This window comes from Gymnoscopelus microlampas, assembly GCF_963454915.1.
Source record: "Gymnoscopelus microlampas genome assembly, chromosome: 14".
Taxonomy (NCBI): domain Eukaryota; kingdom Metazoa; phylum Chordata; class Actinopteri; order Myctophiformes; family Myctophidae; genus Gymnoscopelus; species Gymnoscopelus microlampas.
In genome coordinates this window covers 41,447,503-41,460,002 of record NC_139951.1, presented here as the reverse complement: position 1 = coordinate 41,460,002, position 12,500 = coordinate 41,447,503, and the positions used below count along the sequence as shown (strand labels likewise).

The 12,500-nt window shown below is 41.8% G+C and overlaps 1 protein-coding gene across 1 annotated transcript in view; it reads left to right on the top strand.

The window, feature by feature from the left end:
• Positions 1-12,500, top strand: part of usp54b (ubiquitin specific peptidase 54b) — an 84,554-nt gene that overhangs the window by 5,696 nt on the left and 66,358 nt on the right. Inside the window, exon 2 of the mRNA XM_084078353.1 lies at positions 6,562-6,654. Coding sequence (XP_083934479.1) covers positions 6,562-6,654 — 93 coding nt within the window. The remainder of the gene's footprint in view (positions 1-6,561; positions 6,655-12,500) is intronic.

Sequence of the window (12,500 nt, the reverse complement as noted above, 5' to 3'; positions counted from 1 at the left end):
AATCAGCCATTACGACGCCATCAAGGCACCGCCAAAACACATTTTAGTCGACTAAATGAACTGTAGATTTAGTCGACTATAATCTTATGATATTTAGTCGACTAAAACTAGACTAACACTAAAACATTTCAGATGACTAAAATATGACTAAAACTAAATGGAATTTTATTGAAAAGACTATGACTAAAACTAAATCAAAATGCGCTGCTAAAATCAACACTGATTGTTCCTGTAAGCATGCTTGCTTACAGGAACAGGTGCTTCTGAGTGTGTGTGTGTGTGTGTGCCCTTTACTGTGTGTGTGTGTGTGTGTGTGTGTGTGTGTGTGTGTGTGTGTGTGTGTGTGTGTGTGTGTGTGTGTGTGTGTGTGTGTGTTTGTGTGTGTGTGAGGGACAGACTGCAGGACGGTGTGCTGACATCAGGTCTGTGCCAGGGTCAAAAGGTTGGAGGTCAATAGGCCAGGGATAGGGGTCAGGGTCAGACGGTCTTGGGCAGCTGCCCGTCGGCGGTTCCGGGTGACAGTGGCACTATATCACATTACTATAGGTAACGATCCTCCTCCTCCTCCTCCCTGGCCTTAGTGCCCTTGGTCAAGGCACTCAACCCCCCCCCTCTTCCAGTGAAGTTTGTGGCCCGGAGAGAAGAACAGTCAACGCATTGGATTCCGCCACTGTGTCGGGTGGAAACCATTCCTTTTTATTATTAGTTACATTTTATGTTATTTAACCCGTTAAAGACCTGAGGCCAATTCTACAAAATATGCCTTCTAAATCAGGAGTTCTCAAGCTTTTTCGTGCCAAGCAAGGACCCCCAAATTGATATATATATCTGAAACCCATCTGAAAATGTTTCGTGCGAGGGACAACCCAGAAGAGATGATTTGTGTAAAACTATATTAAAATGTTTTTAAAAACACTTTCAAGATTTTTCAAATATTTTCAAAAATAGCAGATGTACAAGCTCGCAGTGTGGCGCAAAGTAACACGCTGTGAGCTTGTATATCTGCTATTTTTGAGAACCACTGTTCTATGGAGTTTTATAGCCTAATATGCTGTAGCTCAAATCTAAAATGACACAGATGCTTTCTCGGTTTTAATGGGTTAACCCAATCCGGGAACGCATCTGTGTCATTTTAAAATTTCTTTGGCTATTCAAAAATAGCAGATATACAAACTCATAGCACGGCACCGACTAAACTTTGGATATATATAAATTATATATATTTAAAGCGAACATCTTAAGAAGCAGAAGCAAAGATTTGAGTTAAAAATGTTCACTTGAAAAGAATATATATAATCAAAGATTTGCAAAACAAAATAAAACAAAATCCCCACTGTGAGCTTGTATATCTGTTATTTTTTAATAGCCAAAGTGTAAAATAATGGTTAAAGCTAAAATCAAAAATGACACAGATGCATTCCCGGTCTTAAAGGGTTAAACCTATAGTTTTAGAGAACTGGACTTGAGGCACTTTAATGCCAACGCATTGCGATGCATTTTAAGCTTGTAGATCTGCTATTTTGGCTAATGTTCCCCCCCAGAATATGGACGCTGGGGTTCAAGTGGTTATCTCCCCACTGGATGGGTAAATGCAGACAACACGGTTCACGTATATATATATTTGCAAATGTCCAGCGGCAAATACCCCAATGACTACTAAAGGCGACTAAATCAATCAATTAATTTCCTTGGGGACAAAGCGCTTCCCAAAGGAACAGGTTTATTTATTACACTTATTGGATGGATGACTGTGTTATATACCACACATAGCAAAGTCTATGGATCCACAAGCTCTTTGGGAAGATGATTAGGGGAAATTGTCCGCAAAGGAAACCTGGGAATTGCAACTATACCGATATGGATGGTTCGACTGAAAGCAATATACTGTAGGCTCACAGCCCTTCATAGGTGTTACCAATGATACTAATGAAGGCTCTGTTCCATTCTGGACAAACCGAGTCAGGGTGCGGATAGCCTGGGATCAATACCATTTTCGTGTTTCTGATCCAGTCTGGATGGAAATAACTTTACGTCATTTTTGGTATAGTCGTTTTCTTTCTTTTGGTAGAATAATCGTTTGGTATGTTCATCTTTTATTCTAACTCGTAGTGTGACTATAGCGAGACTAACCTAATTTGATTCGTATTATGTGGGGAACAAAAAACAATGCGACGCCAACCGAACCAACCACCGGGAACATGGTAGTTATTTTTCTTTCTTTCTTTCTAAACCGGATCACACGGCTCAGTTTAGAATGAATACCAGGCTTTCCTCCGAGGTGGAAAGCCTGGTGCAGTGTTGATTTCGTCGACTAAAACGAAAAATGTACGTTGACTACCTTTTTTCACTGACAAAAAAACAAATAAAAACTAAGTAAACTAAAATGTTTGTGAGGGACTAGTGGAGAAGAGATTCAGTAGAACTAAAAGACAAGTCATTTTATGCTTGGTTGCACTCAAGTGTTGAAAATATCAGATCTGCAAGTGTTGAAAATAGCAGATCTACAAGCTCACAAGCTTGTAGATCGGCTATTTTCAGCATGCAACCAAGTGTAAAATCAGTCATTACGACGCCATCAAGGCCTGCCAAAATACATTTTAGTCGACTAAATCAATTGTAGATGTAGTCCACTAAATTCTCATGATATTTAGTCAACTAAAACTAGACAAATACTAAAACATTTCAGATGACTAAATATGACTAAAACTAAATGGAATTTTAATCAAAAGACTATGACTATGACTGCTGATATTGTGCATGTTGGCTAACTGGAAACTCTACTACTCAAGTGGGTCTCAAAGTGGGGTCCAGGCAGGGACCCTCGTGGTTCCTTTTAGGGGGTTCTAAATGGCCCTTTATGGGTGTGTAATTCTGAGAGTTATGGAGGTCCTTGAAATGGAAAAAGAACCACTGCAGCTACACTAAATGGAACAGAGCAAAGTATCATTGGTGACACCTGTGAAGGAAGTAAGGAAGAGGCCCAAATTATTTATTCCAATATGGCTGGCTTGCCGTGCATAAAGCCCATTGAGGTGAAATGCAGTGACCTGCAGTATATCTGCAGAGAATAAATATCTGAGAAGGGGAAAAAAAACTTCAACATTAGATAGAAGAAAATCCCAGCCGGACTTTCACCTTGACAATGATTGGATTAAAGCATGAAGGGGGCTGAAGCTCCTAAAACCAACTGTGTGTACGTGACCAAACTTCTTTATGATTTTTTCGGTCAAACTTAGAGCTCCCCTCCCCCCTCACTTCAACCACGTAGGATTTGGGACCCCGATCCCGAAAAAGGTTGAGAATCACTGACATAATATACCATTAATAGGCCTTTCCAGCATTTTCTTTAAAAAAATACTTTTATGCCTTTATTGACAGGACAGTAGCCTGATGGGAAATGGGGAGAGAGCGATGGGGAGTGACACATAGCAAAGGCCGTCGGGATCGGGACTCGAACCCACAACAGCGTGTCAGGCTACATTGAGCCTATAGGTACCTGGACCGCTGCGTATGCGGTCCAGGCCAACCTTCTGTTTCTAAACCTCAGATTTATCACTTGAGCCACACTGGCATCTGTTACCAAACTGAACTTCATTGTTTAGTTTGGATGTTAGAATTTTGTTTGTATCTCCATTTAACTCCAATCTGTGCGTTAAAGTGTATTAAAATGCAACAATAACATGATGTTGATTGCCTATCGCAAACAAGTTTCAAGTCCCTGCAAGTTGTTTAAATGTGAATCTCACACACATGCTCCTATGCACACACAAAACATTCAGTGCATGAGATAAGATCTACAAATATACAGATGTACAGTACTGCATAATGTATGTACAGTACAGGTATGTGACAGCTAAGGGTTCTGTACTACTGACAGACAGACAGACAGACAGACAGACAGACAGACAGACAGACAGACAGACAGACAGACAGACAGAACGACAGAGACTGAAAGATGAGCTCGGCAGAAAGAGAGAGAGAGAGAGAGAGAGAGAGAGAGAGAGAGATGGCTGGGCGAGAGGAGGATGTGAAAAGAACAATAGCAAGAGTTGAGAATAGAAGGAGAGAGAGAGGGGGGGGTAGAGAGAAAGATGGAGTGAAAGAGTGTCAGAGACACAGAGAGAGAGAGAGAGAGAGAGAGAGAGGGAGAGGGGGGGTGGCTCGGCAAGAGTTGGAGAAGTGAACCAGAGGACCGACAGAGAGAGAGAAAGAGATCGTGAGAGAGAGAGGGAGACAATCCTGATTTATAACTATGTTATATGACGGTGTTGCGAGAGAGAGAGAGAGAGAGAGAGAGAGAGAGAGAGAGAGAGATATGGAGATGGAGAGGTGGAGGGATGGAAGAGTTGAGGGGTGTAAGGGTGAAGGGAGAAGAGAGGCAACACATACACTAGAGTCAGCAAGCAATTCGTCACCACCACTCCCCTCCCTCTCTCTCTCTCTCTCTCTCTCTCTCCCCTGAACACATTATTGTGCCTATACACACTAGCACACACTGCAGCCCTCTGTATTGTTAAGGCTGGTGAGCTTGTTTGTGCATAATGAGTGTGTGTGGGCGTGAGTGTCTGTGTGTCTGTGTGTCTGTGTGTGTGTGTGTGTGTGTGTGTGTGTGTGTGTGTGTGTGTGTGTGTGTGTGTGTGTGTGTGTGTGTGTGTGTGTGTGTGTGTGTGTGTGCGTGTGCGTGTGTTGTGTACATGCCTAAGGGACAGTCTTGTGTCAATATTATCTTTCAGTGCTGTGTGAATTAATGTTCTAAGAGCTTCTCCCTCTGTAATTGTGCACTAGAGAGAGTGGTGGACAGTAACAAAGTATGTACTTAATTACATGTTTTTGAGTATTCTGTACTTTATACCTGAGTATTTGTATTTTTTGGATACTTTGTAGTGGAGTGACTTTCACTCCACTACATTTCTAGGAAGGGAAAAAAGTACGTCATGAATTCACAACTTAAGCCCATTTCAAATATACTAAAAATAGTTTTTTCTGTATATATTTTGTTATGTCTTATTATTGTTTCACGTTTCATGTTTTGGAAAGCGTCTACATTTCAATACAGCAATGCATTGATATTACTAAACTAAAACGTACTTTGTAATTTGTACTTTTGAATACTTGGACGGAGCAACTTTCACTTATAGTTGAGTAATATTTGATACTTAGACGTCCTTTATTATATCCACAAGGGGAAATCGTTTTGCTCGGGTCAATGCATACATACAAGACAATACAATAATTACGTTTACACCACAATTAAAACACCCAGCAAGACTGACTAGAGAAAGAGAAAGCTGTCTGTCTGTCTGTCTGTTGTCTTTGCTGTCAGTCAGATGTCTTTCTTACCCAATAAATATTTCTCACCTTTATGTTTGCTTCTCTCCCTTTCTATCGGTTTTTGTTCTGTCATTTTCTATTCACCCTTTGTTCTCTCAACGCATCAGCAAACTTGTCCGTGTAACATTCACTCCAGTGCACACTAACACACGTGCACACGAGAGGGAGGGAGGGAGAGAGAGGGGGGGGGGTGTAAGAGAGATACGTAAATACATACACTAGAGCAGTGGTTTTCAACCTTTTTCATGCCAAGGACCCCTAAATTGATATACATTTGGCCACGGACCCACATTTGATATTTGATATGCACACTTTTTCAAAAATAGCAGATCTACAAGATCATAGCGTGGCACTCTGTGCTGCGCTATGAGCTTCTATATCTGCTATTTTTGAATAGCCAAAGCTAAGTGGTTAAAAATGATTGTGACGCTATTAACTCATTTTGCTGGGGACCCCCTGGTACTCCCTCAAGGACCACTGGTGGTCCCCGGACCACTGGTTGAAAACCACTGCACTGGAGGCAAAGGGGAGAATTAGAGCATTGCATTTTAAAAAGCACTTTATTAAAACCACATCTTTCCAATTCAGCCCATATTATTGGGACAATCATACCCCACGGGACAGTTACTCAGCTCATATTATCCCCAAAACCAACCAAGACCTTACAACTACACAAAACGAAAACAAAAAAATAAAAGTAAAAACTTTCCATTAGAAGCAAAGAACCAACTCCCCCTGTTGTTCCTCTGGCAAGCACAACAACAAGTTACAGCTTGCACTGGATCTGTTGTAGACCCAGTCCCCTTTATTTATTTTTTTCATGTGATCGATTGCCAATACGGGGAGAGACACAGAGAGAGAGAGAGAGAGAGAGAGAGAGAGAGAGAGAGAGAGAGAGAGAGAGAGAGAGAGAGAGAGTGGGGAAAGATAATAGGACGTAACAGAAGAGAGGGGGTCGATGAAGAAATATGCTACACAACAGGTTTGATAAGCAGTGCAGTTCTTCACTGAGGAGAGAGAGCAGCGGGTTTACATGTCGTGGCAATACAACGGTCTGTCTGACAGAATATACGGCTTCACTGCATGGAAGAACCAACAACTGCAACGCACACTGAGTCATCTTATTAACTATACTGGTCTTGTATGTGTGCGTGTGCGTGTGCGTGTGTGTGTGCGTGCGTGCGTGCGTGTGTGTGTGTGTGCGTGTGTGTGTTTTTTTTTACCTTCCAGGTCCTGTGGCATCTTGACATCTTCCGGAGAAGTTTCCGGCAGCTGACTTCGCACAAGTGCATGGAGGATTCCTGCATCTTCTGCGCTCTGAAGGTTAGAGCGATCACACACCGTCTACATCAAACAGAATTGATTGATTGATTGATTGATTGATTCAATACTTTATTAGCAGAGGATGCTACTACCAAGGTACTCAAGGAGTTAAACTATGTTCACTTCGTATTGTATTGAAAAAATCAACTTGCAGTCAGCAAGGCAAGGCCAGTTTGTTTGTATAGCACATTTTAACAAGGTAATTTAATGTGCTTTGCATAAAACATTAAGCAAAGGAAACACATTATAAAAGGACATTAGGATGCAATAAAAACATGAAAAAATAAAATGACAGTGCAGAAGAGAGAGAAAAAAAACAACATCAATGAAAGGTAGCGGGCGGCCAACACAGAGAGTTTTTTTTAGCTGTTATTTAAAAGAACTGAGAGTGGCAGCAGACCTGCGGTTTTCAAGGGGTTTGTTCCAGGTATTTGGTGCATTAAAAACAAAAGTAAATGCTGCTTCTCCACGTTTAGTTTTGATTTTAGGAACAGAAAGCAGACCTGTCCCAGATGACCTGAGGTTTAGATGGTTCACGTTATCGCACAAGATCAGAAATGTATTTTTGGCCCTAAACCATTCAAAGCTTTATAGACCAACAGTATAGTATTTTGAAATCAATTCTTTGACACACAGGTAGCCAGGGGAGTGATACGATCCACTTTCTTGGTTTTTCGTAAGGACTCGAGCAGCAGAATAATTATATACGTATATGTGGAGCGTAAAAAGAAGGGGAGGCATCACTAAATATTTGTAAACAAATACTGTCAATGTGAAATACTATATATTCGCATATATTGACTTTTAAGTACTCAAGGAGAGGTGGGACTCAAAACTGTGGGTGGAAGAGTCTAATACCAACTGACAGGGTTCGATTTGCCAAAGAAAACACTGTGCCAAAATGACGACAGGCGTTGGAGATGTACTGGAAATCAGGGGCGTCATTTGGGCTTCCAGGGGACGGCACAATTGCCACCCCCGTATTTTCTCTCCACCTCTTAAATGTTTTCTGCAGATGAATCAGATTTTAGATCGACACTTAAAGACACATATTCTCTTTATGCAACCATAAATTCATGAATCACTTTAAAACTGGCTTCCCTCTTTGGGGCATATCATTGCAGCCAAAAAAAAAAAAGATGATGTTTTTCTTTTTAAAAAATAGAAAAAAATAGCCGATCTGCAAACTCACAACGCATCGCAATGCGTTGTGAGCTTGCAGATCGGCTATTTTTTAAATTGGGCTTAAGTGCTCTTTTCTTTTTGCCGCCCTCTAGTTTTTGTTATGAAATGACACCTCTGCCGAAGATGTATATATGTATGTATTTATTTGCTGATTTATAGGGCTTTATAAGACCTTACGAGCAATTCTAAAAGAACGTGTTTTCACTTTGGATTGCTGTGCATCATCTACTTTAGCTAAAGCTGCAGCGCAGCGTTTTGGAGCTCTATGTGATGACAAGGCGTTATGAAGCCAGTGTCTCTCTCAGCCCCTTGCAGCATCCACCAGCAAAACGTCTCTCTCTGTCGGGTGGAAACCTTGTATTGTACAAAAACTGTTACTTTTCAGGAAAATAACTGTTCCAAATGGATCCTATGTGGTTTTTATTCAGTCACAAAGCTCTCGTTAATACTTTTCATTGGTTCTATGTTGATAAAAACCACAGACACACTTAACCACGTTCGCTTTCCCTTCTGAAATCTTTCGAAAATAGCAAAAATGGCCAACAATAGATTGCTACTTTTGCGTGACACTCTTGTACGACAAAGTAGGCCATTCATTTAAGATCCATTGAATGAGGGAGATACAAGGTTTCTGCTCGACTGCGACAATAAATATGTGTGCAATTTTAAAGGCAGGCGTTGTGCGAAATTCACTGTGGCGTAGTGGTGGTGTGTTTGCATGTGCGTGCGTGCGCGCGTGTGTGCGTGCTTGTGTGTGTGTGTGTGTGTGTGTGTGTGTACGTGCGTGCGTGTGTTCGTAGAGATGTGTAGTAGCAGTCGATGTGTGTGTTCTACATGCTGTTCAGTCTCTAGCACTTCTCTGTAATTAATTGGCTTGACTGAATGCGCTGAGTAAGCAGAACCCACGCTGGGTTGCTTTGCGCGCGCGCACACACACACACACACACACACACACACACACACACACACACACACACACACACACACACACACACACGCGCACACACACACACGCACACACACCTACGCACGCACACACGCACACACAAACACACAAACACGTGCACAAACACGTGCACACACACAAAAACAGATTTGTATTAGTGAACTTGTGAGGACGTCAACAATGTTTTAGGACGGCGATTTCGTTGAATTGGATGAATAGACATTGTGTGAGGACCTCACAAGAGAAATGGAGATTTTTATGGTTAAAACAGATTTGGGGAATAAGGTTTTCAATTAGGAACCAATTCAGGTTGGGGGTTAGAGTTAGGATTAGGCATTAATAGAGGTTAGGTTTAGGGTTAAGGGTTAGAGTTATACAGTAGCCTATGCCTGATTTATACTCTGGTGTTGTACGCCGAAAAATAGCCGATCTACAAGCTCACAACGACTTGCACTACGACGTGTTGTGACTTTTCAGCTTTATAGGCCTACAGTTCAAAATGCCAAAACATTGTAAAAATCGACTCGTGGGGACGCTATAGGTTCCTCACAAGTACAGTAATACAAGAACAAACACACACACACACACACACACACACACACACACACACACACACACACACACACACACACACACACACACACACACACACACACACACACACACACACACACACACACAGTATAGCCCTCATGGGTGTGTGCTGTACGTGAGCATTAGTCATCCGTGGGAGAACGTTGAGGCAGCGGGGAACGGCAGACATGTTAAAGTGTTCATATCGCTCTGTCACTTGCGGTGTTATCAGCCATCCATTGTGTGTCCATTGTCACCGGTGATCAAAGAGCATAATCGTTGCCTTGCGGGGAGCTTCTTCTTCTCTCTGTTGCGGAGGAGGAAGTCTTTCTGCCACCGCAAGATAAAACGTTGCTGAATAAACATTTAACATCGAGACGGGGGAGGAGGAAAAAAGAGAAGGAGAACCTGTGTTCCTGTGTTTTTAGTCACAAGCCTCTTGTTAATACCTTTCATTGACTCGAGGTTTATAAAAACCCACAGATGCACTTCACTTGAACTTCAAAAATGTTTCAGAAATAGCCAAACATAGCAGATCTAGAAAGAACGGATCTGTGAGCTTGTAGATCGGCTATTTTTGGGAAGTAATAATACTATAAGTGAGCCTAAGTTGCGGCCCATAGGGGCAGGAGCCTATACTACTGTTTCTGTAGCGTGAGGTGGGCTTGAAGTACATGTTCCAGCCATGATGTACAAGTTACACCCATAGAGTTAAAAATAATAGAGAGGGCACCGGAAATCCCCGCCCATCCACTTGTATGGAGTTGCTCACCCAGCGCATACTCCCTTTTCACCCCTTCTTCCGGGTTGGGAAATGTGACGGGCGGGGCCTATTTGGGGCCTATGTGACGCGTTTTGCGTCACCTCCGTGCGCAACCTTGTGCACAAGCTTGTGAGTCGAACCCATTGGTCGAAACCGTTTTCGCTCGTCCATGTGTCTGGCCCATAGACTGTATAAAAGAGATGGACAAAGCCAGACCGCTGGTTTCTACAGACCGAAAGTGAAGCCGATTGTTCAGGAATTTGAAATCCGCCATCTCTAATATAAGCCCAAAAGCACGTCGGGAACAGGAACCGGAAAACAATCCCCAAAGAATGCTATTGGTTGGGTAGCTTGTCAATCAAGAGCGGCGGCGGGGAATGAATGCTATTGGTTGTGTAGCTTGTCAAATCATCCTGCCCCTCTTAGAGAATAGCCTACTTTATCGTCAATTTTAGAATTAATGGGACCATAATTTAGCAAAATACATATCATAATGATTGAAAGGAGACTTTAAACTAGCGACTGGAAGCATAGAATTTATGACCATTTTTATTAAGGTAAGAAAATCGAGTCTAAAGTTTGTAAAAACCCAAAAATCTCAAGCTGGCCCCTTGGTCTGGCCCCAGCGGTAATAAGCTGCAGTACCTATGATTGGCCAGCATGTCCAATGCGCTTCTCTGCTCCGTCTCGGTTCCGGGGGCTTGGTTACACCCCCTGGACATGATGCTAGTATGTCGCAGGGACTTAAACCCCAATCCAACTCTTGATGCAGAGTGCCAAGCACTGGATATCATTTTTATAGCCTTTGGTATGAACCGGCCGGGGGAATCAAACCCCAACCTCTCAAAGTCTTACCACAAGGCCACTGAGTTGGTTGATATGACTAAGTAGGGCATCAAAAAACATAAAACGTTGGAACATGGAGGTTTCTGCACGACAGCAATGAAATCGCAGCATAACAAAAAAGCAGGACACGCTTCAACTCAATTCCCTCCCACCCTCTGTTTACTACAGAAAAACAAACCCTGCGACTTCTTTCTTAATAGATACTGACATACTGTCCTCATCTGACACCGTTACTCGCTGTCCATCGTCCTCAATAAAAACGAGAGTGTTCATCCAAAGGGAGGGTAAGTGATATTTATTTGGTTAAAACAAATGAGGTTAAACACTATATTCTGATAATAATCATTGGTATTTTGTTCAGTAACAGGGGTCTCCCCGTCTCTCCAGCTCTTTAATGAGCAGAAAATTCATTTTCAGGAGGGTTGCCAATTTCAACAAATCAGGATATTGTGTCGTCACTTCCAGAGAGTTCCAGAGAGTTTCTCTCTCCTGCTTGGATAAGATTGGTATCCCGGCCTGAAAATGGGTTTTCTGTTTACTAAGGAGCTGGAGAGACAGGGAGACTCCTGTTACAGAAAAAACACTCTATAGCAATGATTACTATCAGAATATAGAGCTATTTAAACACTTATTTTAACTAAATAAAACCACCTACCTTTAAGTCTGAGGGTGTAAAAATGGACCTGTGGTGTAAGCTGCAAGCAGGGTTGCCAACTACCTGGAATTCAAAGAAGAGACACCCATGAAAAGATTTAAAATCTCACCATATACATGTACTGTGTTTGCAGTGGTGGGAAAAGTACTCAAATGCTTTACTTAAGTAAAAGTATCAATACTGCAATGTAGAAATACTCTGTTACAAGTAAAAGTCCGGAATTAAAAATGTGCTTGGGTAAAAGTACAAAAGTATTGGTATCAAAATGTACTTAAAGTACCAACAGTATAAAGTACTCATTTTGCAGAATGTCCCATTTCAAGTTTTCAAATGTATACAAATCTTTTGAAAATAGCAGATCTACAAGCTCACAATGCGTCGCGATGCGACGCATTGTGAGCTTGTAGATCTGCTATTTTCAAATGGCCGAAATGTATATAGGGCTAGGGCTTACTGTATGTTTTGTAATAATAATCAAAATCTACAGAGTAACTGGTAACTTATAATAATTGTAGTGGACTAAAAGTACAATATTTGCCTCTGAGATGTAGTGGAGTAAAAGTATTGGAAATTGGAAATACTCAAGTAAAGTACAAATACATCAAAACTGTACTTAAGTACAGTACGTGAGTACATGTACTTTGCTACATGCACTGCGCTTTTGTTACAACCTGTATTAGTTGAATGTATATGAGCTGTTTGAAACTCGTAAGACGTGTGTCATTGATTGATTTCCCAAAGAAATAAAAGGAACAAAGTGTACGGGACGTTCCCTTTATTTCAAGGGACGGTTGGCTAACCCCATCTGCAATGGAGCGTTGGAGTCACGAACGGAGTCAGGAATGGAGTCACGATCGTAGTCACGAACGGAGTCACGA